At 41.3% G+C, this 26656-nt stretch overlaps 1 protein-coding gene across 1 annotated transcript in view; it reads left to right on the top strand.

Annotated features, from left to right (window-relative positions):
* The first annotated feature begins 8591 nt into the window (after nt 1-8591).
* The window catches only part of LOC126541911 (katanin p60 ATPase-containing subunit A-like 2), a 35971-nt gene continuing 17906 nt past the window's right edge, over nt 8592-26656 (top strand). Inside the window, exons 1-14 of the mRNA XM_050188876.2 lie at nt 8592-8764; nt 9255-9312; nt 9375-9445; nt 9538-9698; nt 9799-9838; nt 10639-10774; nt 11411-11467; nt 16262-16357; nt 19077-19175; nt 20328-20391; nt 22875-22993; nt 23340-23434; nt 23622-23729; nt 25325-25505. Coding sequence (XP_050044833.2) covers nt 9259-9312; nt 9375-9445; nt 9538-9698; nt 9799-9838; nt 10639-10774; nt 11411-11467; nt 16262-16357; nt 19077-19175; nt 20328-20391; nt 22875-22993; nt 23340-23434; nt 23622-23729; nt 25325-25505 — 1281 coding nt within the window. The 5' untranslated portion in view covers nt 8592-8764; nt 9255-9258. The remainder of the gene's footprint in view (nt 8765-9254; nt 9313-9374; nt 9446-9537; nt 9699-9798; nt 9839-10638; nt 10775-11410; nt 11468-16261; nt 16358-19076; nt 19176-20327; nt 20392-22874; nt 22994-23339; nt 23435-23621; nt 23730-25324; nt 25506-26656) is intronic.

Below are 26656 nucleotides of genomic sequence, written 5' to 3'. Positions count from 1 at the left end.
GCCCGAGCTTAAGCTTCCTCTTAAAAAACATTCTTTAAGCTGTATTAGTAAACGAGCTATCCACAACTTCAAACAAGTTACTATTACACTGAAAAGAGGTCTGGTAAGCCAGAAAAGACGCAAAAATGAAAGACGGGCGGCAACGCCACCTTGAAATTCCTGCATTAGCTTTCCGCGACGTCATGAATTTTGGCGGCGTCTGCTCGAGCCTAGCTAATTTTTTCTCGTTTTGTCGGTAAAGGTGGACTATATAGTTATCTAAAAACGTCTAAGACAGAACTTAGGCAGTTTCAGAATCTTGTACTGAGCCACGACGACACAAATACCGAAGTATACTGTGAAATTCGTGACGTCACACTGACGTACCGGCGTAGGGGCTCCGGGCGGAATAAAAAATAAATCAGAATTTGACCTTCATCTTTTTTTTCTAATAATCAACCTATGTTAACTATAAATGAACTAAGACATAATTTTAAGGAATTATGGGGTTTTACGTACCAAAACCACTTTCTGATTATGAGGCAAGCCGTAGTGGACTCCGGAAATTTTGACCACCTGGGGATCTTTAACGTGCACCTAAATCTAAGTACACGGGTGTTTTTCGCATTTCGCCCCCATCGAAATGCGGCCGCCGTGGCAGGGATTTGATCCCGTGACCTCATGCCTAGCAGCCCAACACCATAGACACTGAGCAACCACGGCGGGTCGATATAATATTGAAACAATACCTTATCGGTCTAAACTTATATGGTGTTTCAATTTCGTGTCCTTTTAACGTTGATAGGTTGCGTATGCGAGAAGCAGATGTACAACCAAAACCCTTTCGTGGCAGCGGCGAGAGTACAAGTAAATAATAAGCAAACAAAAATACACATCACGCAGGATGTCTGAAACCCCTGCGCGCCAGTTTGAAGTATGCCTTAAAAGCGGTTGAATTTCTATGGCGACTAGGGACCTCGGAAGCGCTTGGTGGGCGTGGTGGAATGTGCGAGATGGGCTACTAGTGCAATTGCGGTCCATGGAATCGATCGTGAAAGAGGTTCCTTCCTGCAAATTGTAGCCCTTTTGCGAAAATCGTGTAATATGGAAAACAATGTCCTCTAACTCAGTGAAAAGAGAGCTAGCCCAATTTTTAACATCCTTAGTTAATTTATTTATCTATTATTTGATTTCACGAAAAACGTTTAAAACAAACGGTAACTTTCAATGGCTGCCGAGCCGTGTTGGTATTGCACGGAATGAGGTAGCTGACGCAATTGGCTACCTCAGCAGACCTGTTAAGTACCCTGACCCCCATTGAATTTGCCTTATCATGCGCCAATACTGTTCTCGGGGGATGTTCTCGAGGACATCCCCAGGTTGTAGTTTCTGCGAGAGCTCTGACGCTTAAGAGGTGCGTGTACTTGAAGTGCGTCCACGACATTACTTACAGCGGGATCGCATATATACGTGGCTGTTTGGACCTCACTGACGAACGCTCTTTATCAGTGAGCGAAATGCTTGGACCGTGGTGGTTCCCTGACAAAGAGAAGCGCGTCGTCAGTGCCCTTCGCGACTTAGGCAACATTCGCGAAAGATAGGCAACCTGTCTATCATGGTGTGCAATCCTATCCTATTTTTTGCACCCCTAACAAACATTTTTTATTACACATTCTTTTTCCTGATCTTCCAAAAAGGCAACTTCATGATGGCTCAGAAGAACAGATGGTTGACTAATACAACCCTCTCCTCTCTCTTGTGTGTCTTCGCCTCCTAGTCAGTGCGCTGCTTCACCACCAACGTATGATAGTTTGCGAAACGTCATTGGTCGTTCCCGGATACCAGCACTCTACAGATGAGATCGCCAAAAAAATGTAAACACATGCATTCATGCTGCCTTCATAGATCTAGCACGTTCAATAGAGCGCCTATTTGCGCTACTACTTTTCGCTTGTCGCCAATAAAACGGTAAACTATTTTTTTTTAAAGAAATTGGCAGACTTCGCAGTAATTGTCATCTACGTAATTTGAAGCATCGCGCTAATCAATGCCGTACGAGATGCCGACGCGCGGCGAGCTGGCAGGGTCCGAACGGTCCCTGCCATTTTGGCTATTGCCGCATACAGTGTTTCGAGATCAGGCGCGATGGCACACGAAAAGCAAAGGTAAGTTGCATTCGGCGGCGATATTCTCAAGCAATGTCCAGTGGTGCATCATCTTTGAGACATTTCGCGCGTCTATACATCGGACGCGTCGGAGCAGACGAGCGAACGCCTTTCTGGCGCAGCATGCAACAGAAACGCTGTCCTCAGGAAGCGCATGCTGCGAATTTAGAAAGGGGGGTTAACCGAGGGGCCCGATTTTTATTAATCATATCACGAGAAGCCAACAAACAAAGACACCAAGGAAAACATAAGGGAAATTACATGTAAATAATAATTGAATAAAAGAAATGATAAATTTATGACCATGAAAGTGGATGAAAAAAAAAAAAAACTAGCTGCAGGTGGGGAAACTTGCCGCAGGTAGTGCAATCATGTGCGTGTAATATTTGCTAGTATCTTTCTGTGCGTGCTTCTTCTTGGTTTTAATATATGTTGCGTGCTATGGCGTTGTGCGAATAGTGATTTTGTTACGATATGCTTTTTTTTAGCTTTGTTAAATAACGCTTGTTTCACATTAACGTAACAGTACGACCCTATTACCCAATGCCTTCCTGAAGGCACGTAAGGTATTCATTATTAAATATATTAAATAAATAAAATAAGCATACCACAAGCAGATATGTGGAAAAGCAATTCGTATTTTTGTGTTCGATGAACGTAATTAAAATTTTAATCATTACTGTTTCAGTTACGGTGATGCCTGTTTGGACGGCAATACATATATACTAATAAACGAGTAAATGATTGCTAATTTATCATTTCACGCTTGGTGCACAATTTGCTGCTCCTTGTATATATAGCCTTGAAACTACAGCTTGCCGCTGGTAATTGCAGCCATATTGACGCAGCAGAACACATGGATGTTCTTTAATCCAAAAAAAAAGAAACTTAGCTGAAACGCCTGAGCGGAAACATTCTTTGCGCGTTTGCACATTTCAGTGACACTTCCGCTTAAATATGTATTTGCCTTTGGACTGACATGCCTAATCCTGCGAGTTAGGCTTGTCCGTTTGCTGACAAAGCTAACACTAGATACACTAGACGAGCATAAAATTTTGCTTTCTGTAGTCTCGAATAATAATTTTTAATGATTTCGCGTGTTATCTGATGCATGTCAATACGCGCAACACTGGTTCCTGTCAGTAAACAGGGTTCAACATTTCAGAATCAAATGGCAAAGTGATGCCCATTAATGATGGTGACCGAGCACGGTGAAGAAGGAGCCGGCCACGCCCACCACTGAACTTACGCTATCTCGTGCGAATGGGAACGCCGTAGCAAAACCTGCCAGGGCGTGCGCTCTCGGAAGCCATGTCAAGCCTCAGTTACTTCCCGTCGTTTATTTCTACAGATGGCGGTAGTCGCCTCAGCGGCAGTGATTGAACAAGTGATTAAAACGAACATAGTTCCAGTTGGATGGAGTGAAAGCAAGGTGAACCTCATCCACAAAGGAAAAGGCGATAAGGATAGGACGAGCTCGTACAGGCCGGTTACAGTAACATCGTTGTTATATAGAACGGAAATGCAAGCCATAAAATTAGAAATAGTCGAAATAGGCGGAAACTAGTGATGTATACTGGGGGAACTACAGAATGAGTTCAGACTAGGCAGACGCGTGGAAGATAAAAATTTTTGTTCTAACTCAATGCATAGAGATTTCAGGAGCTCAAAATATATGTTTATGGATAGCATTTCTAGATAATAACGGAGCTTATGACACAGGGAGTGGTGGGATATTCTCAAGCACGAAGGTATAGATGACTATTTCGTGGAGCTGTTGAGGGAAATATATAGAGCCAACCCATGGAGTAAAGATTGTGTGGGAAGGAGTGAGTGAGTGAAACAACTTTATTTGGTCCACTATAGACGTAAGCGAACTCCACGTCACCTGGCTAGGCCCACTCGGGGACCATCAGGTGAAACTTGACGGCCCTCTCGCGAGCCCTCTGGACTGCCAGGATTTGAGAGGTCTGATCCTTGGCCCTAATTAGCTTGATCATTTCCTCTTGGTTGAAAGGGGGACCGGCAGAGGCGCAGCCCCACAGGACATGCTCGAAGTCCGCATAATCACCACACAGAGGGCAGTCCGGGCTTGGGAACCGTTCGGGGTACATTGTGTGCAGCGCCGCGGGGCTCGGGTAAGTGCTTGTTTGCAGAAGTCTGAGAGTGACTGCCTGGATCCTGCACAGCGAGGAGTGCGGCGAAGGTAGGAGTCTTCTTGACAGATAATTTTATTTGCAGATTTCGTTGTACGAGCAGAGAGGCTCGGGTCGCCCAGGAGAGGACACGTTGCCCAGCGCACGGTCAGTCAAACCTCGTGCAGCCGAGTGCGCCTCCTCGTTGGGGTTGATCGAGGCACCCTCAATGGTTCCAAGGTGCGCAGGGAACCACGCCAAAGAGTGATGTTTCATGTCTTTGGCACTTTGGATGATACGTAGGGCCTGGGGAGCCCTACGTATCACGTGTGGGAAGGACGATATTGTAATGAAGTGGTGGAAATTCACCAAATTCACCAAGGACTGAAGCAAGGATATCATCTCTTTCCATTGTTATTCACGCTTTAGTTTATGTTAGGGGTACAGAAAGGCAACTGGAAAAGAGTCAATTAGGATTTGATTTATCATACACGCGTAATGGAAAAAGGATGTGACAGAAGATCCCCGCACTTACGTATTTGGACGACATAGTGCTACTAGTCGACAATGCAAGATATTTACAGGCACTGGTCAGTATGTGTGGCAACGCAACGACAAATCTAGGCCTTCAATTTAGCACAGAGAAATCTGGAATTATTATCTTTAATGAAGATACGAGTAACTACGTGGTGTCGATTCAACTGCAAGTCATGTCCATAGTCAAGGAATATAAATATCTCGACGTATGCATAAACGAAGGAAAGGCTTACTCATGCACCCACCAAGATAACCTGAAGATAAAAGGGAAGCGGAATGCAGCAATAATGAAACATAGGGCACTTTGTGGCCACAATAAATATGAGGTGGTGCGTGGAATCTGATGGAAAGGAGTCATGGTGCCAACGCTGACGTTCGCAAATGCCATTCTGTGCCTAAAATCTGATGTATTGTCGGGATTGGAAGTTAACTAAAGATCGGTGGGCTGGTTGGCTTTGGGGGCTCACAGCAAAGCCACAGATGGGGCAGTGAAAGGGCACGTGGGTTGGGCCTCGTTTGAAGTAAGAGAAGCGCAGAGCAAAATAAGTTTTGAAGAAATACTCAGGGGCATATGGTTCAAAATAAATGGGCGGCTAAAGTGCACAAGTATCTGCACCGAAAAAGCGGTGGGTTTGCCCTGCACTGAAACCGACGAGGCTGCGGCACCTCGCAGCAGCGGGACTTTCGCCGCATAATCCGAGTGATTACACAGCTTGGACGCAGGCACCACATTATCGATCCCTCTTGGACTTCATTAGATCAGCAAATCTCTTTTCATTCGTTTATTCATCCTTATTCACCCCCATCCCATACCCCTGTATGCACTGAGGCATTTACCATCGCATTAAAAAAAAAAAAAGCGTGGACGCAGAATGGAGGAAGAGGTAAAGAAAGTTGGCAACCAAGTACAGGTTAATGAAAGTGTAAATAGGCATCCAGGAGTAATCAGAAGGAAAGTGTGAGAAACGGAGGCAGTGAATTGGATGCAAAGAATGGAAACAAAAAAAAAAACGAAAGAAGGGAAAATCTGTACGATAATACGAAGGGAAGTGTCTGGTCATTTAAGGCTCGAGCTGGTTACCTAAGGACAAAAATATACAGGAAAAAATATTCGCAATTAGATGAGGCATGTGTAAGCTGCAGCAAAAATCCGGAAACCACTCAGCACATGTTAATGGAATACGAAGGGGTTCACTCAGCGAGACCAGTACGTAACATATTGTCACGTGGTGGTGACGTTGAAGAACACACTAGCAACACTGTGAACGACAAAACTAAATTTTATTGGGCAAACCTGGGCCCATAAAACAGGCTACACTTATAGCACAACGATAGCGGCGAACACAGTCGGCGATCGTCGAAAATCTGATCAGCGTGTCAAGCGCGTCGGCTTTTATAGATCGGTCGTCGAATGTTCCAGATTAACCGCTGGGACCCGCGTGTCTTCCACAAAGTTCTACACTATTCGCGTCGCGCATAGATGCAATCAGATTACACAAGTTGCGGTGAAAGACAGTGGACGGAACCATCGATAACATTCCAGAAAGTTCTTTTACATACAGGCGCGTCCTGCGCTGTGCAATAACACTTGTTAGGCGGCGAAACGTGGTCGCCCGATAAAGTTAAGTACATGTGCACGTGTCAATATGCAACACACGCGCTTGGATTTAAAGTATAGACGGAAGTACCAACCGGTCAGCAGTGGAGATAAGCAAGAGAAGTTCAGAGTATTGGTGGAAAAAAAAGCAGGAAAGAGACTGATACGACCGGACTCATTGCAGACATAGGCAGCGGTACAAGGTAGATAGAGAGGATTTAAGGGATGTATACAATAATGCTAGAAGGGAAAAGCATTGATAGCGTATACCTGAGTAACTCAAGCAGGCTGGTGACGATATGTGTCCTGGCATCGTTTTAAAGGGGATGCCAATAAATCATCATTATCATCATCATCTTCGTCGTCGTCGTCGTAGCTAAGTTCCCTTAGCTTGGAGGGGGGGGGGGGGGGGGGGGGGTGTTCGCTCGGTGACCTCAATGCGCTGCTCGTCTCCGAACGGAGACGGAACGCATCGAGGCTTTGCTCGTTCAGCGCACACAACCAGATACAGAAAACAGGCTTTACTCGGAGAAGAATGCTTTGCATTAAAAGAACATCGCGGGCACGCGATGGCATATGCACAGCGCACGAAGTAGCCATATAGTATATTATGCCTAGCAGGCGAGCGGGACATGATACACTTGAACGGTTCAGCTAGGCAGGGGAAGCAAATCTATGACACGGGTTCTGGTTCTCTACACGGTTTAAATCGTACGGAACTTCCGGCGAGTGGTAATTAATGGCGGTGCTTATTTCAGTTTCGTTATAAGAAGGATTATATATGAGGGTCCCGTTTTCAGTATTAAGACTTTGGGACCCTCGTCTGTATATTACATTTATGTACCTATGTTTTGCATATGAATAAACTTCAACTTCAACTTTAAAAAAAAAGCTTCAAAAGAAAACGTCGATTATTACGAGATGCATGCTGTTCCGACGCGTCGACCCTTAAATTTTGCACAGAGGCTGTAACTGGGCTCTTTACACGGTTGAAATTTTCATTTCACTTGGCCTTTATATAGCTACTTCGCCCATTTTGAATGAACGTCGTCCGATCTCGCAAGATAGAAAAATCTGGAGGAGAGTAAAGAGCGGAGAGGGAAAGCGTACTTGCGGATATGTGCAGAGGAAGAGGAGAGTAAAGCATTTGTTTGGTTGGCGCGGGCGTTTGACTTCCTGCACTAGGAAAGGAGGAGGGGAGGAGAGCGCGCGCTAGTGTTCCTGTATATGCTAGCACGCTCCAGCTACGAGCGCCACACCCACGTTCCCACGTGGCAAAGCCGTCGCGTAGGGCGCGAAGGCTTTGGACAGGCATTGATTGGTGGACAGGCATTGCAACGAAGTTGGAGCCAGTATGATAGGGGTAGTATGGGTCACTAGGCAGTTTCAAATGGGATGTTGTGATTGCAGCAAGATATACTGCCTTAGTATCATATCGCATCGTGGTTGGCTGCGAGGTTGCCACTTCTTTCGTCTGCTCATGTGCCCATGAGGTTTCGTTATTCACGAGTAGCCTATGGCAATATGGAGCATGTCAAAGGAAAGCTATCGCTGACTTTGGCAATAATCTTCGATAGTTTCTGACACATTTCTTTTTTCTCATCACTGTCAGTGATTTACCTAAGCGATCTATTGTTACAGAAGGGCGACAGGAATTGCTTATCTACGGATGGCACGTGCATATTAGCTCAGCCGTAAAACGCACCAAACGCTATACGCCATGGCTTAAGTCAACGTTACTAGGCCACACGTGCTCTTTCGACTGCCGTAAAAGCATCTCGGAGTCAGAAGCATTGATGAAATAGGCTGGCCTAGCAAGTGAATTGACAATTAGATCAAACTTTCATAATCATATGCTACAAACACCCCTCTCTCCCTGGCGGAAATGTATAAGCACTAAGAATAGCGCGACGTTTATGTTTAAGTTGAAATTCCCGCCTTTTCGCATCACACGATGCCACTAATGCCACCGAGCGCGCGATCATGCTCGGGAAATTTATAACTCCAATAGTAAGTAGACGCCGAGAAACTTTAACACTAAAATGTCTTTTATTTTTAAGTCACCAAAATATTAATTTCTTATTTATCGCAGATTTTTTGTAATTCTTTGAAAAGTGTGTTGAGCTCTGCCATCTAGGTACCGTCACCTAAACTATGTAAACGCGACGACTGCAACTGATGAACTTACGGGCATTCGGTCAAAAATAATCCTGCGCGTTCGGCTGCACGCAGTGCACCTTGTTTGTCATGGCGTTGATGCGGAGTGATCAGCTGTGCCATAGAGCAAGCATTACCACGGTGACGACGGTCTGCTGATCATCTGAAAGAGGCTGCTGATCAGCTGCTAACAGGTATTACGCTTTGTTATTAAAATCCGCCCGTGTGGCGTACTTTTTTTTCTCCCGAAGACAGGTGTGCGCGTTGCGGCTTTGCCGCTTGGCACTGGTCAGCGCTGTCAAAGGCGTTCGTGCGGGCGATAATGCTGCTCTCACGATCAATTGTTCTATTTATAATTCCGCGACCGAGCGTCGGTGACCTGCACGCCAGTGTCTCTCACGCACAGTAATAACATCTTCGCTCCATATACAGTTTAGAAGCTTACAAAAATAAGCAAGGAAACGGCGCTGGTCGGCACGTCAGCCAGTTCCACTACGCGGTCGTTCGAGCTGACAACAGTCGCGCCGTGACTACTTTACGAAGACATGCCGTTCGCGCCGCTTAGTTCTGTTATGGAGCCCAGGACGGTGAAATTTTCCTATACCATGAGGTTTGTGAAGGCAACTGTAAAATTTTCGGTATGTATACATGCTGGTGTCCTCGCGTCACTCTTGTTTTTCGCAGGAAGATGGCAGAGTCAAAAACAGCAAAATCCTTTGTGGACGGGCATATCGGTGACACTGTAAGTATTTAGTTCTTAATTGGCAGCTGAGCTTAGAGTTGATGAAGGCTTTTAACGTGCAGGAAGAACAGAAATCAGCCGTTCGAAAGCGCAACCTCCTGGTCTTGATCCTACACTACCTTCAGCACCAAGGGTGAGTACCTCTACGTCACTATATTTGCCTTATCACTTTACCTAGCTCGGTGCTCTATAAAAACTACTTCACTCTCTGTCTTCTTTTATAAGGCTGATGACAACTGCAGAAAGCCTCAAGACTGAATCGACACTGAAACTTGACGACTATGTTCTCTGTGATAATGTCGACCTGGAGCTAATACTTCAAGAGTATGAAACATTCCAGTTCGTCAAGTTCAGAAAACAGCCACATATCACCCGTAAACTGGAAGGTGTGTTTGCATGGTGCTTCCAATTAAATGTTACCCCTGCATGGTTTGTTTCCCACAGCAGAGACAACAACGTTTATTGATTGCTCCATTTCTCATGCAGAGAGTGGCACACAGAAGCATTCAAAGTCATCACGAGCGCAGTAAGTGATTGCAATGTTGTTTCCCAGACTGCATGATATCTTACTTCTTGAATTCGTTACTTTTCATTTATATGCTTCCAAATTTAATTATTAACATTCCCCACCAAGGGGCCCGCAAGTATATTTGTTAATCATCAGTGCTTCTCAGACAGGATAATGTAACGGTTCTATTCCAATTATTTTCTTTTTCACACTTCTTCAGTAGTAGGAACAGCGCTCCATCTACGCTATCACCAGGATTGGCCTGCATGACCAGTGAATGGTAAATAAGGAACAAAATTGAGTTAAAGGAATCTTTACGTTATGTCAGCCCTTGTTTGCTGAAACTTTGAATATATGAGCCATGGAACAACATAACACGCTCCGAAAACTTACGGTTCGAACAGCTGAAGGACGGGTTGAACACTGTCTTGTGCAGTGTTGTCAGCAATGCTGCAGTCACTTATTCAGTTGTGTAGAATGATTGTTGTCATGTCACAGTGTCTAGCTAAACATTATATTTGCAATTGTAGAGCTTATAACATGCTAAAATTTAGGTCACGAACTGCCACTGACAAATGGGTTGCATATGAGCTTTCAGCACAGAGCAAGTTGCTTTATAATGAAATGCTGGAGTGCAAAAATCACTAGGTGACTCACAAAGTACATAGTACTCATTTCTTTGCCAACCCATCTTTCAAATGTGTTGTGTATAAGAAAAAAAACATTCGCAATATGGATCTGTGTGGACTCTGCCAGCTCTACCACTGTATACATTCACAATTCTTATCACTGTACTCTTCTCCATCATAACTTTTCAGTTCTACACAGGGACAGTCAACTCAGACATCTAGCAATGGAAGTGGGTCCTTTTGCAGCACATTTCGGATACGGGGCCTTCATCGAGCAAGTAGTGACGAAAAGCACAAATCTGAGTCACAGCTCTCTAAAGGAAAGGTAAACCATGCTGCTCTCTATTTCTCTTAAGTGATGTTTGGATTTGTGTGTTCATTCTACAGCTGAATGCTAGCACTTGTTGTCTGAGTGCATAGGTACTCTATATGTGTCTCATATGTGCACCACAACTTGACTACGTCGAACTGAGATGTATTTAAATATACTAAAAGTAGAATAGTACTTGGAAAACTTCAGTGTGAAAATATGGTAATGTAATATTGTTACTCTGAGCCAGCCTTACTGTGTAATCGAATAATGCGGACTTCAGTCATAAACCAGTCCATGCAATGTGAGTGATGCCAACAGAAATTCACACTGTTTCATTACTGTAAGCATCTGTTGCCTTTATTTTAATCAGTTACCTAACTTTCCTGTAACATGTCATGCATTTTGTTGCAAACCTGTAATATGTCCAATGTTCTCTTTGAGCTGTTCAGCATCTTACCAACATTCCTGTTTAATGTGTGATATTATGATCTAATTAATCTTTTATTAAAGATGAATAAGAAGCATTCCTCTGAAAATAAGTCTGCAGAAGTAATGTAAATTTCGTTCGTTGTTGCTTTAATTCTTCAGTACTGTATTCCAAATGTCCTTTCTTGTTTCACTGATTCCTCTTTTGTATTTATTTCATAGCTTGAAAACACCTTTCGGCCAGAAAACATTACCATTGACAGGCGCCTGGGAATACAGGTAAGCAAACTATTGCCAATAGATAATAATGGCCTTGATTCATTTTAGGGCTGAACAGTTGATAAATCAACTGTCTGATTAATCACCAAATTTTATTTATTTATTTATTTATTTATTTATTTATTTATTTAGGAATACTGCAGTTCTTAGAAGGCCCAGGCAGGAGGGGAAATATACATACAAAAAAAGAAAACACAATAGATTGACGAAGGAGTAAAAAGAAAGAGCTCCAGAAAAAATGTAATAGAAAGTACAAATGCATAATGAGTAAAGCACTTAAATAATGCATAGAGAGTGGCAGTTACAAATTGAAACATTGTTTCACAAGCACAATTTCAAAGCACTGGAAATGTCATAGAAAAAAAAAGAGGAGTGCATAATTCAAAATTATTACAATGCGTAAATCAATAAATATTGCACAACGATACAAATTGAAACGAGATTTCGTAACAACAAGCACTAATATTAAATAGTAATAGACGCTATTGAGTCAGTGCTGAGAAGTTTGTTATAAGGTAGGCTGTTCCATTCCGTTACTGTTCAAGGGAAAAAGGAAGATATAAAGACATTGGTTCTACCCTTATAAGGCGTTAATGAGGCAGCGTGGTGATGTCTTGTTCAGCGGGCAGTAAAGGGTGTTATGTAAGGTTTGTGAGAAAGAGGTAGTTTATTGTTACTCAGTAAGAAGAGAAATTTAAGCCTGTGAATTTTTCTTCTTAGTTGCAAAGACTGAATTTTGTGTTCAGCCATTAACTGACTTGGGGAATCACTTGAGCGATATTTAGAGAAGATGAACCTTACTTCTTTACACTGTATCATTTCTAGCGCATCGATGTTACTTTTAGCATAGGGATCCCATACAATAGCTACATACTCAAGTTTAGGACGGACAAGAGAGGTGTAGGCGATAAGACGGGTTTCAGAAGGAGCGTGTTTTAATTTATGCCTGAGGTAGCAAAGCTTCTTAAAAGCTGAGTCGCAAAGATGAGAGACGTGCGAGTTCCAACTAAGGTTACTGGTTATTGTAACACTGAGGTACTTATACTCATTCACCTCCATAAGAGGTTTGGATGCTAGGCTATAGGTAAATGACAATTTATTAATTTTTCTAGTGATCTTCATAAATACTGTTTTATCAATGTTAAGCTGCATATCCCAGCGCGCACACCAAGCTAGTATGTCTTGAAGGTTAGAGTTTAGAATAACTTGATCTTGTTGGCAGATGATCTCATTAAAGAGGAGACAGTCATCAGCAAATAGTTTTATTTGTACGGGTTGAGTAACAGTGTCTACAATGTCATTAATATATATGTTAAATAATAATGGTCCAAGAACACTACCCTGGGGACCACCAGAAGTGACAGGAAGGATGCTGGAAGAACAATTATCAACTACTACGAATTGCGTACGGCTAGAAAGATACGCGCAAATCCAATTTACGAGATGTGAAGGAATGTTGAGATGTTCAAGTTTTTCTATTAGCTTTGCGTGTGATACAAGATCAAACGCTTTCTTGAAGTCCAAAAATATGATGTCAGTTTGCCCTGATTTGCCAATAGTGCTAGCGAGACTGTGAATTACAGTGGTTAATTAGGTTACACTGGAGAGGCCCCTGGAGAGGCCCTATCTCCTGCATAGGAGATAGAATGGCTCTATTATTGAGAAATTTATTGATTTCAGAGGCAATAATGCGTTCTAAATGTTTGCAACAAGATGAGGTTAGTGGAATGGGACGGTAGTTTGCCACTAGTGATGGATCACCTGTTTTTATTATCGGAACAATACGAGCAGAAAGCCAGTCGTTAGGAAGCACCGCTGATGAAAGGGATGCACGAAAGATAATTATGAGAAAGCGTGATAGCATTTCGGCGTACCTGTGAAGAAACACGTTTGGTAGGTTATCAGGCCCAGGAGATGATTTTGTTTTAGTATTCAGAAGCATAGAAAGGACGCCAGACAAGGAAATAAAACTAAAATCATCATTGTGTGCTATGCCATTCACACGAGGGAAAATGGGCGAGTTCGAAAAGACACTGTTAAAATAAGCATTGAAGTGAACAGCGATATCTTGTTTAGCAACGACAGGATTGCCCTCATGCATAATATGGTCAACTGATTTACTTTTTTTTTACTAAGATAACCCCGAAACTTGGAAGGAGCAGTTCTGATGAAGTTAGGAAGGGTTAACTGGTAATAACGAAGTTTAGCAACACTGACAGCCTCATTTAATTTTGCTTGGTAGGGTTGTACTATGTCACGAGAAATACCCTGTCGTCTTAGTCGCTCGACCTTTCTCTTTATGTTCACTATGTCACGCGTCATCCAGGGAGTAGCTCTAGATGTTTTCTTGGTTTTATTTGGAATAAAGTTGTCAATACAGTGCATACAAATATTCTTAAATTCATCCCAAAGTTGAACGGTGTCATGTCCCCCTAAACCGCTAAGACGAAAGTCTAGATAATCCAGTATGTTCTCATCCCTGGTATGTGCGAAATCTTTTACAGTAATAGTTTTACAATAAGTAGATCTGAGAGGATCAAGGTAGCAAGAAAAAGCCACAAGTTCATGATCAGAAATGCCATGTTCAACAGAGACCGAATAATTATCTAAAGTCTGTCTAATAAACACAAGGTCAAGTATTGAGGTTGAAGTAGTGCTAATTCGTGTTGGCTCAGTAACCACTTGCTGCAAGTTGTGCATCAAGATGATGTTACGCAACTGCTCAATCACAATGCTTCAATCACAGTCGTTCTGCTTTATCCCTGTTAATTGGCTGAGGTCACATTAGCAGAATCAGGCAAGTGCCAACACCCCTGTCCTCGCGTCACTTCTACAGCAAGGAAGGCAGCCACAGATTCACTGTTCCAACTAAGATGGTACGTGCATGCATGTTTCTCGGAAGTCAGGACAACGACCATCTATGTGCGTTCCACTTCAAGCCAGCAAGACGAGTAGTCAAGTAAATTGCCTAACACTGGGCTTATGATTTCTTACCCACCACAGTAGCTTAGTGGCTATGGTGTTGTGCTGCTGAGCCTGAGGGTCGCCGGTTCAATGCCAACTGTGGCCATAGCATTTCGATGAGGTTGAAATGCAAAAATGTCCTTGTACATTGACTTAGGTGCACATTAAAGAACCCCAGATGGCCAAAATCAATCTGAAGTCCCCCCCACTACAGTGTGCATCATAATTAGAGATTTAGGTGCATGTCAAAGAACCCCAGATGGTCAAAATTAATCTGCAGGCCCCCACTATGGTATATATCATAATTAGAAATTTAGGTGCATGTTAAAGAACCCTAGATAATCAAAATTAATTGTGAGTTCCCCACTATGATGTGCATCATTATTGGATCATGTTTTTGGCACGTAAAACCTCAGAATTTTAGTTATGATTTCATCTGAGTGTATTTGATAGTATTGATGTATGTATGCTCAAGCAAGGTGTCACTGACATAATAACAAAGGCAACCGTCTTCATATAGTACAGGTTGGTTTTTTACAAAGTTTATGTACATTTTTAAAAGTTATCAGTTTTGATTTTTAGCTCACATATGTAAATCTACAAATCCCATTAGTAAATTAATGTATTAAAAAGATGTGGTTAATTGGGTTAACATTTTTGATCAATGCCTGGCACTAGCAAAGTTGTAAATAAAGTTATGATACTGTAGAAAGTCTGCTGTTGCCAGTAACATGCCTAGCTGGGTGCCATTTAAATAAATAAGATAAAAAAATTTAATTGTTCAGGCTTTATTGTGCTTTATTGCTTGTGAGTCCACTACATATTCTTGAAATATTTTGGGTGCCATTTTCAAGTCAATCGAAACTGCAAAAGTAATATGATTTTGTCAGTTATCACAATATGCAAGTTTCTTAATATCTTTGGGAGGCTTAATGAAACAAAAGCACTATCTCTCTCTCTCTTTCTCTCCCCTGTCATTCTCTCTCTCCTTACCTTTTCACTGTCGCAGCAAAAACATGGAAGGTAGTGGCACCGACCAAATCTATCTTGGTTGTGGAAGGAATAGATCTCTTGGCTAACTATCAGGCAGTCATACACCATAATACTGATTCAAGACATTGTACAATAGGTCAGCGTGTAGCCATGGTTTAGTATATAGGATCCATTTTGAAATAGCTTAAAAGTTTCTTACATGGCCTCTGTGCCAATTCTAGGTTACTGAATGGGAGTGGCATTCTCACTGTCTAGTGTGTGCGTTCCATCAATGATGAAGCAGACGTTTCATGCATTTTGCATATTGGAGGCACAGGCTTTAAACACCGTGCTGATGCCAGAAGCACCATGCTGATTGTGACAATTACAGTGCATATCACTAGCACCTTGAAAGATAGTCTGTCAAAACAGCATGAGGAACAAGGATAAGAGAAGCAGATGACACAAGCCCTAGCGCTGTTTGCTCTCTCAGCATTGCCTCTTTTTATGTTACAGTGTGGAATACTGTTACAATGTGGAACAATATGCTCGATATGTTGCAGTCAGTACCTTATTAAACTTCAATGTGTGGCACTTCACAACATGGTAGTTTTCGGCAGAGTAGTTGACATCATATGGATAGATACGTTCTGTGGCCTGATGAAATAATGAATGTTCTTGATATGGCCCTTCAAAATGAAGGAAATGGCAGCTCAAAGGTGCGGTAAAGAGAACAGAAAATAGTGCACAGGTTTATATATTGTGATCTAGTGAAGGACCCTTTTTGTCTATCGTGCCAAGTCTGTGAATACCCATGCAGCATCTAGTACTAGAAATTGCGATGCTGTGCTTGTGCAGATCTGTACACCTGGATTGCCTCAGCTAAAGCTGCCGCAGGCCATGGGTGCCACTTTGGGGAGTGAGTGGTTTAACTTGGTCGACATCATTTCAAAGGTAAAGAAGAAAAAATTATGCAAGAACTTGAATGCACTGCCCTTAACGACATGTAGCAGAGTGGAGCTTATTATTGGTTTGGTAGACTTACTGTGGTTTTGCATTATGCACATATACGCTACCAATACTTTTGTTAGCTTTGTTTTCTGTTTTCTTTAGCATAGAATGTGGCATGGCATACATCATGTGCATGACAGTGTCCTCAGGACTGTGTCTATGTCCCCTTTTTGTCTTGTTTGTTGCACTGCTGTTCTAAATACCATGCACTGAATAGACCACCAGTAAACTCTTTTACAATAAATACCATTCATCTGCAGCAGAATATATGGGGTGATCATGCTTAAGTTTTACAGAATCATTAAAATTAACTTGTGGCAGATAGCATAATTGTAGTCCTTAAGCTGGATTGCTTGAAGCGGCGGGCATTACTTACACAAGAAATTGAAATGCATAATTGACTAAATAACAAACATTTGCTAATTACCTTTTAATTAATTTCCTTATTTCACATATTGCAATTTACAAATCTTATCCAGTTAGTTGGCAAGGCATACCCACTTGGAACAAATTTTGAGGATGGCACAAGTTTCGTGATATGTTCCTTCAAACTAGCAGTGAAAATGCACTGTTGTTCCACTTATGTTCTTAACAAAACATTATCTTGTGCATCAAAGCACAAAAGTAACTGTAATGGCCATGTATTTCGTCACACACTTTGGCAATGAACATATCGAAATTGTAATCATCCTGAAAATAAATTTTAAGTGAGTACACCTGGCAAACTCACCTGCTACAATTTGTAAATTGCAATATGTACCATGAAGTAAATTAAATATTAATTAGTGATTCTTGGCGAATTAGTCAATTATGCATTTCGATTTCTCACTCGAGTATTGTCCACACCTTTAAGTAATTCTGCTCAAGCATTACAGTTACGCTATCTGTCATGGGTGATTTTTTTTAATTCTGTAAAACATGATCACCTCTTATGTTCAGAATGAAAGAGCCATTAGCAGTTATGCACTATACTTACACCTGCAAATCTGCTGCATTGATTTCATATTTTTTAGCTTGCTTTACTGCCATCTTGCGATGAAGATCTTATATGTACTGCTTGGCCACATTCTAAAAAGAGCTTGCTTGTGTGCTGTGTACATTTGTACAGAAGGAAGGTACTTTTACAGTTGTTTTATGCTTGTGTGTGTGAATGTGTGTGTTTGTGGTATGCATGCACACATATATGCGTGTAAAATATCTTTCACGCTTGTATCTCTGGACAATATGATACCTTGCATTTGGTAAGAATATATTTTACAGGGCGCATAAAAATGGCAAAATTCAAGCACTAGCTTTCACATCTGATTTTTCAAAATCAAGGGAAGTTAGATGACCTCTAGTGTTCCTTTTATTTCTACTATTGCATGTCCATATGCACACACCCGTATAAGTACACTGTGAACAAGCACGTGGTAGCCATAATGAGCTTGAGCACCAGTACAAGTGATTGAGTAGGAGCATGATGATGAAGTGGAGGCCATTTCCGCAGTTACCGTAATGTATAAAAAGGGGTCAGTCTACACCAAATTTCCCAGACATGCCACTCAACTATGCCAGATTTTTGCTCTTTTATTTTATAAGCGTGACTTTTTACTACCTTGCTTACAATCATTTTCAAATATATTTTTGTTGAAAAAAATTTTCATGTCACGTGACATGCTTTTAAAGTTTGGTCAAGTATGTGAGAACACAGTTCTGTGAGAAAATTAATAATAAAGTTATTTCAGTGTGTAATGCTGCACGACTTTGCCTGCTGAACTACAAAGACTCATCTTCAATATGTAATGGTGCTTATCAGCAACGTTGGTCATGGAAAGTTTCTTTAATGTTCCAAATTTTGACAGAAATCTGCAATATTGATTTTTACTGCCAGAACTACTATTGGTTTGCTCAATGTAATTATTTCGCTTGACTTTCCTGGAACTCAACTTTACAGCAAGCAAATTTCTTGCACCATTACATTGTATGGATTTTTTAAAACAACATGATAAACATACCAAAATGTCAGTTTTCATGCACTTTCAGCCCTGATTTTCGCAGTGAGGTGCTCCATATAAGAATATGACATAAAGTGCATTAGGTATGCCTATTTTTTGGTGTTTCAATTCCATACGTATCTTATTTAGATTTTTGTTCTAAGTAGGATATAACTTTTTTTTAAAATTGGACTACTCCTATGCTATTTATGTGATAGGATCTGTGCCACCAATTTATGGCGCAGTGCAGTAGCTGTCAGTGCACAGTGTGGGACTGTAATGCGAATTTCCTCAGCACGTGAGAGCTAAACTGTGTTGCCCAGCCAAAAGAACTATTATAAAAATTGTCCTTGCCTTGTCTTCCTGTCATATTTCTTAGAGCTTGCCAGTGTGAATGCACCCTTACACTTGACTGGAAGTTGTAACTTTGCCTAAAATTGAACTCCTGATGACAAAATAAAAAAAAAAGAATACACTGAGAAAATGATGAAACAAACGTTTCATGGAACTGGAACAAAGTGACATAGTTTTGCATTCTGACTCTCTCTCTCTTCTCTCTCTCTCTCTCTCCCCCTCCACACGCACACACACACACACACACACACACACACACATATATAAATATATATATATATATATATATATATATATATATATATATATATCTTTCTCTCATTCTTTTGCAGGATGTCTATGTGGACAGTCCAAACGTCCACTGGAATGACATTGTTGGCCTTGAGTCAGCAAAGCGGCTTATCAAAGAAGCTCTAATCTACCCAATGAAGGTCAGTTCAGCACGTTTTTTTTCTGCGATATTTTGCAGTGCGAACTATACAGTGGAACGCCTTTACAAATAAGTGCTTGGGGCCTTTGAAATCACCCGCTGTACATGTCGCTCTATTGTAAAGTTGCACACAGCACTACTCACTATAGAACCAGGACAGAATTATGTCTTCGCTAACAGGTCATTTAGTTGTAGACACATTCATTGTAGAGGCGCTTAACTGTATTTAGCAAAGTTTATTTCAAGGGCCCAGCAATATTTCTTGAATTCATTACATCATGTTGCCTTGATTATCTCAGCAGAGAATTATACATCCATCAACATTAGAGGTCAAACTTGTTCAAGTAGCACCTTGACTGTGCTTGCACTCATTCAACATTTAATTTTTGTTTGTGAGCTCATTCCTTTTTTTCCTTCTGAAGATATTTTGCAACTTTCCATAAGAGTGTTGGAAGGGGCATTAAAGCACTGGCACCTCAATCTTAAGCTACTATGTAAAGCTAAGATGAAACACACATCAGTTCGGCTGTGTACAAGGGCACAGCTTTAATGTTCCAATGGAGGAGCCCGATGCCAGTGGAGCAGACTGTGGAGATATGTTATGTGGTTATGTTGTGGCTCACATGAAAAAAAATACATAGGCTGTTGAAATTAGTCTACAGCGTAGTGTAGTAGTGTCACTCTTATGGGAAGTTTGACAAAAGTTTCTTTTGCATGTAATAAAAATCAGTCACTCAATTAGTATCACTGGGGGGAAGAATAAAAAAAGAAAATTCATTTTGTTTTTCCCAAAGGTACCTCAATCAGTAAATTTAAATTCATAGTTTACAACACAATACACACAGAAGCTGTACTATATCTAGTATGAATGATCCAAAGACATGGTAAAGTGATCTTGTTTTTTTATGACGAGTGTCACATAATGACAGTGTTTAGAGAGAGCATGGTTTAGTGTTATTGGAAGCTTTTGTTGGCTGTGCAGTTCGTTATTGCATTAATACTGAAAAACATGTTATATAGTTTTCAGACCTTGAATTATTAGTTGAAGAGCCTATCACAAACATTTGATGATGAGTAAATTTGAATTGGAACCACTGTGATGTAGTTAGTCATTTATTCAATGATGCATTTATTATCGTTGCACGCTGCTTAGTATCCAGACATCTTTTCTGGAATAATGGGTCCATGGAAGGGACTTCTGCTGTTTGGACCACCAGGTGGATTTTATCTCACATGTCACTGTGTTGTGTGCCTGTTTTTGGACAACCTATAATATCTTCAAGCTGAAAAAAATTATGGTTTTCCCTTTACAGGCAGTAACCACATGGAACACACATTTAGCATGACATTGCCCTCTGCAATGCACACATTTTATGATTTTACAGGATTTGATAATGCTACTTTTATTGCTGAAATGCGCGCATAGTGCAGGCTACTATATTCTCTTTAAAAGTGAGCACCTGGAACCCCTTTCAGTGAAAATCACAGTGCAATATGGAGATACCATAATAAATATTCATTTGAAATATGTCCCATGAAAGAAAATAATAGTCATCCCAACAGTTGCATGAAGCCACAAAGGAAGCCAATACAGGTTTCTTAGGGAGAAAGCTTCACTTTTCAGGAAAAATTTATTCTGGACTGGTGATCGAACCTTTCTGGGGTGGTCACTGTACCATCTGAGCTAACCAGGAGGCTAGTGGATCACAGAGCTGGGCCAATTAACCAACAACTTAGAGCATAGAGACACCAAATAGGACAATATTACTCTGCAAAAATATGCAAGGTAGCTTCATGCTACTGTCATGTGGATGACGATTACTTCCTTCTATGAAACTTCATCTTGCAGACTTCTGCAGGGCAGACTTTCAAATATGTTCCATGTGGTTGCTGCGTATGCTTTGTTAAACACACCACACAGAATTTGTTTACAGACCTCTTTCGTTACTTAAAATCAGAGGCATGCCAGTGCTGGTGTTGGTATAAGTGCCATTGACAATTCACATGATCTGCAGTTGTGCAAGAAGATGAAATACAAGAAGAAAGTGAGACACAAGAAAGGGTGTTCCCGTTTTCGCCTTATCTCCTTTAAACTCGTCTCCTCGCCTCTTGTCCTCTCGCTCATTTAGGTCATTCTACCTAGCCCAATTTTCTGCAAGGCAAGCATTATTGAGCTGTGTCACTCTGTCACAAATTGACGTCATAGGAAGCTAAGCTTCCACAATAAAAACTTAGTCTTTGATTGAAAGTCACAGTAATAAATGTAAAGCTAGTGGCTGTTTGTAATTTAGGACATTTATTAGTTATGACGCACACACTTTGCAACACGACAGCTTTTGTAAGCCATGGCATGACCTCAGCATTGTAACAGTGGTACAGGGTGTACAGTTCCTTTAGAAAAAGATGTGTCCAATTCTAGGAACAGGGGTATGAAAGCCTGATACCCATTGTCAGAAGAATAATTGCTGTTAGCCAGATGTACAGAACCGGCAAACTGCGAGTTAAAGAGCCTCTTACAAGTTACGAGACAAGCGAGGTGCATAGATTTCGCACTGATGATCGTGTCTGCAAGGTATCAAACTGCTGCACGTCACGAGAAGAGCTGAAATTTTAAACACAAGCCCGCGCTTCCTTCCTCTCGAGGGAGCCCCGCTTCCTGCTAGAAAATTAAGGCCACATGCATAAACGCACTGCCTGCAATGTCCTTGATCATGCAATACAGTATGCACAATACCACCACTCAAAGTATGCTGCACAGCAAAAAAAGGAAGAAAATAATTAAAGAAAGGAGTTGGTGCTCATGATGTAAATGAGATGCAATGCCTTGGCTCCAGTATAGGAGAAGGCACAAACAGAATGTTTCTTGCAAATGCTAGTTGAGGCAAAGCAAGTGTCTATGTTGGCAGTAAAGCTAGCCTCCTGGCATCACGGCAACATGACATTTCAGTTTGTCCTGCTTCCTCTAATAATTTACTAATTTTGAGAATACCTGCGATGAAATGCTCTGCAGATGGCATTATAGAAGTTCTGATGTACTATAACCAAAATTTTCTATAGGCCCTGGTGAGGGGCCCATTAACAAACTGTGCGCCTGACATGGAGCCTTGTGTTCATTGCCTAAATGTCAGCGTGCTGGAAATAACAGTGGCACCTTTGTTTACTAGCATGAAAAAGGTCTTTTTGCCACTGTCAAATCAATTTTGCACCTTGGGCTGGTGTCATCTCCTATATAATTTAACTAATTGCTTTCTTTTTCAAGAGTTTTATTTGCTTTGTGGTCTTTTGCTAGCAACCTTTGCGGTGCAGTCTTATTATTCCTCCTTCCTTCTTGTTTTTTTTCTCAAACTTGTATTGGTTTCACGTTTTATATAGTGGCAAGTTCTACACCTTAAATACAAACCTGTTCTTCAAATTTTAGAGCAGCTCAAGTTTGCCTTTCATGTGATGCTATAATTAATTATCAATATTACCGCTAACGTTTTTTCACTGCTAATGTATGTCTAGCCATGTAGCCTATCTGCAAGAATGACAGGGTTCTAGATAGGGCAGTTTCCTTTAAGAAAAGAAGTGTTCCACATAAATAGAAACACCTGGTATAGTGTACATAGTACAGAAGTGAGCAGAGCTCAGATCTGGTGCAATGTTGTAAATCTTGCCATCAAGTAATTAAACAGTTGTACTAATAAATGCTCTGCCTCAGGCACTGGAAAGACACTCCTTGCAAAAGCCGTTGCAACAGAATGCAAGACAACATTCTTCAATATCACTGCTTCTACACTAGTCAGCAAGTGGCGCGGTGAGTCTGAAAAGCTAGTCAGGGTAAGTAATTGTTTTTCCTATTGCCATATTGTGCAGTGGTTATAGGTACATCTCCTAATTTGCATGTGCTTGATACCTTGCATCTTGAAACTGTCAAAGCACAGAAAGATGAGAAACAAAGAGAGTGGATAGGACGAAGCGCTTCCACTTCCGTCCTATCCACTCTCTTTGTTTCTTGTCTTTGTGCTCTTTAACAGTTTCAAGATGCAAGTAAACCAACTAGCCCAGTTATCCATTCTGTTACTTGATACCTTGATTGCAGTGATAAGGAGTGTTTTTGATAGTTATGCTCTGCTAACACAGAGGATTCGTTTTGCATAACTTGAGGGCACTCTTTCACATGTAGGTACTGTTCGAACTGGCTCGTCACAACTCGCCTGCGACCATATTTCTGGATGAGCTCGATGCACTGGTTGGGGCTAAAGGTGCACTAGGAAACAGGTAACCAGCCACTGAGTGCAGCAGTTCCATTGTTCATTTGTGCACTGAGAGCACAGTTCATCTTTCCTGTCAGACTTTTCTGATGATTCATTTTCTGTGCATTTTGATTTCTGAATGAAGTACAGTAGTAGGCTTTCCTTCCAGGCAAATTCTGAAACTCCCCCAATTGTGTGTTTTTATGTTGCAGTGAGAATGAGGCCAGTCGTCGCATGAAAAGTGAACTTCTGATACAGATGGATGGTCTCAGCAACTCTAAGGATCATGTCTTTGTGTTGGCCACTTCTAATTCACCATGGTGAGCAAATGATCATTTGTTGAAGCACCGAGAAAATCCAGCAAGGAAAGGACATAATGCTAGTTGCAAATTCTGAGTGAAAATCAGCTATTGGTTGCATCTTATGATGGTTTTACAAAAAATGACGGCACTTTCATTTTTGCAGCACCAGAAGTTCAACTTTATGTCAACCTACAGAGCACCACTGACAGCATTAGGAATCAAGATGCTTGTTTATGCAGTGTTACCTTGCTTGCTTAGACAGAACATGTTTAATATGTTGGCACATTGGCAACTTCGTGATGTAAAACAGTCATCTCCTTACATAGTTGTGGTCAAAGCACCAAGGCATGAACACACATAAAGATAAAGGGAAAGACACTGCATTTGCAGACGACTTACTTATGGTCATATGACAAAAAATAAGGCATGGGAGCACATATAATGTGCAACCTTATTGAATTCACAGCAACCAGCATGGTAGCATAATTTTTTAGTGACACCTGCCAACGTGCACAGTAACCTGAATATCGAACATGGACGCACGTTGCCTATCATGGCTCTCATCAGCCTTTTTAATACCATGCTTCCCTGCTATGGGAAGCCAAAATACTTGAATTAGAGATCCTTGTTCTACATATTTCAGTTAAAGTTTAGGAAGAATAAAATTTGCAGGACACTTAAGCTGTGCCTTTAGGAGTGGAATGTGATAGCATTCAAAGATTCCTGACTGCTTCTCTCGCTTCCTGGCAACTGCAACTTATGCAACTGTAATGTTTACCGGGAAACGCTGGCAGCAAACGCTATGCATGAAGGCAAGTTTTCTGGTAGAAATGCGGCCTCTTGCATGGGCCGATCCCGGAAGTAGTGCACAGCCACGGCAAAAAAATTACATAATTTTTAGGTTTCTATTTCGCACTTTTATTATTTAAGTCTGAGAAGATTTAACATAAAAGTCGTGTGCTGTCAGTGTCTTGTTTAATGACATTTGTTTGTGGGCTGTCATTCTCAAAATTCCTAGGAATAACTTTCTCAAGAATGCAAGACAAGGTAAGAGCACCTTCAGTGATAGACTGGTGTGGCAATATAACCCGCATGTATTGCATGTCATATAGCATGACGTGGCATATACATGTACCTGAATATATGTGACAGTTTTCGCTCACGAAGAACTTCGCCGACACTGGATTTTCTGCGACACGGGGCTCTTACCGCTGTTGCATTAAAATGCACAATGCAGACAACGGCGAGAGGTCGAGACACAGACAGTTCGCCTGTGTTGCGCATATTATTCTGTCTAAGCATTATGAAGCAACTCACCCAGCAGCAAGTTTTATTAATTAAAGTGACTTAATGCATTGAAATTGTTATGGGCCTACAAAAACTTTGTGAGTGATTTTATTTAACTGGAATTTAGAAGTGCACATAATTAAAAAGTGTGATGCCTGGGCACGCTTGTTCAGAGGCTTTGTTATTTTAGGTCAGCGTTTCACATGGGCATTGTCTTCTAGTTTCTGCTTTTGAACTTTTCACTGTCTCCCTCTTGTAGTTCCACCCATCAGAGGTTTCATATGTTGACTGTAACAACAAAACAAATTTGATGCCTCTCACAACAGGGATCTGGACCATGCTGTTCTTCGACGCCTGGAAAAACGTATCCTGGTGCCTCTGCCAGGCAAAGAAGCTCGCACCTTTCTTTTCCACAAGTTCCTTGAAGGCGGCCAGAGTGCCAAGAGTGGTGGCCGCCGAGAGAGTTGCTTCGTGGCTGCTGACATTGACTACAACCTCGTCAGCGAGGTGCGATTGTTTGTTTATTCCTGTACCTCACTCAGAAAGCTTGCACAGTTTACATATAGCAGTGATGGAACAGATGCACCAAATTGTGCCAATAGCAGCCCCTTGCCCCAACCTGCTTTAATATGGCATCTTAGTCAAAAATTGTGTGGTGCCTCCCCCCAAAAAAGTATTAGAACTAAAACCTCATTCTGCTTATGCTACCCAGCTAATAAAACTGAAACCAAAACCTAACCCTAGAGCCTGCCATCTTTCATCATCATCAATATGGAACTAAATGGAGCAGCCATAGCCTGTGTATTTCTTTCCATTGAAAGTTCACTGTGGAGTCTTGTTTGGACCGTTTGGACTGCAATTCAGTATTCCTTGTACCATCAATGCATGGAGTTTGCTCAAGAAGGATATCGGATCAAAAAGAAGCTTTAAATAATGTCCAGTCGTACATTCTTTCACTGCACTTGCTGACAGTACTGCTTTAGAAATATTTTGTAGTACGCCAACTCAATCACTGACAGATAATTTGCTCATTAGTGCGAAACTTCCTTGCAACTCTGCATGATTTGAAGACAATGTTTCACGGTTTTAAACAGCTTTCACATGTTCCATGGCACAGTTATACAGTAGAAATTGTGCGCATTAGAAGTAAAGGAGCCTGTGGATGTCTTTTCAGTAACTTCACTTTAGTTGTGCATGTCCTACAGTATGGTCTCATTTACATGCTCTAGTTCCATGAAACCTTGCTCGCTTAAAGCACACTGATTGCACACACAATGCCTGTTGCAAGTTATAAATGGCTTTATACTATGACATATGCACAGGAAAACCAATTCTATTAAAACTTAATGAAACTAGCTTTATGATTTCAATCTAAATGTCTGAGTGATGTACGTAAATCTGGCTCCACTTACTTATACACTATTTCATTTAAAACTGAGACCATATCTGGCATATAAATGTAAATCGGGTACTGTGCCGAAAGTGCTTGTTGCTGCACAAAGTCAGCTTTCTGCCTGTGTCAAGGCCTGTGCTAAAAGGTCAAATGGCTGTTTCTCGCTAATGTTGACAAATACATACACACATAGGGAAACTACTGCATACTTAAACAAGAGTGCTGGTGTCACTACAAAGGCAGCAGTGCAATTTGAAACTAAGGG

This window comes from Dermacentor andersoni, chromosome 2 (assembly GCF_023375885.2).
Source record: "Dermacentor andersoni chromosome 2, qqDerAnde1_hic_scaffold, whole genome shotgun sequence".
Classification (NCBI taxonomy): domain Eukaryota; kingdom Metazoa; phylum Arthropoda; class Arachnida; order Ixodida; family Ixodidae; genus Dermacentor; species Dermacentor andersoni.
This window is presented reverse-complemented; position numbering and strand designations above follow the sequence as displayed.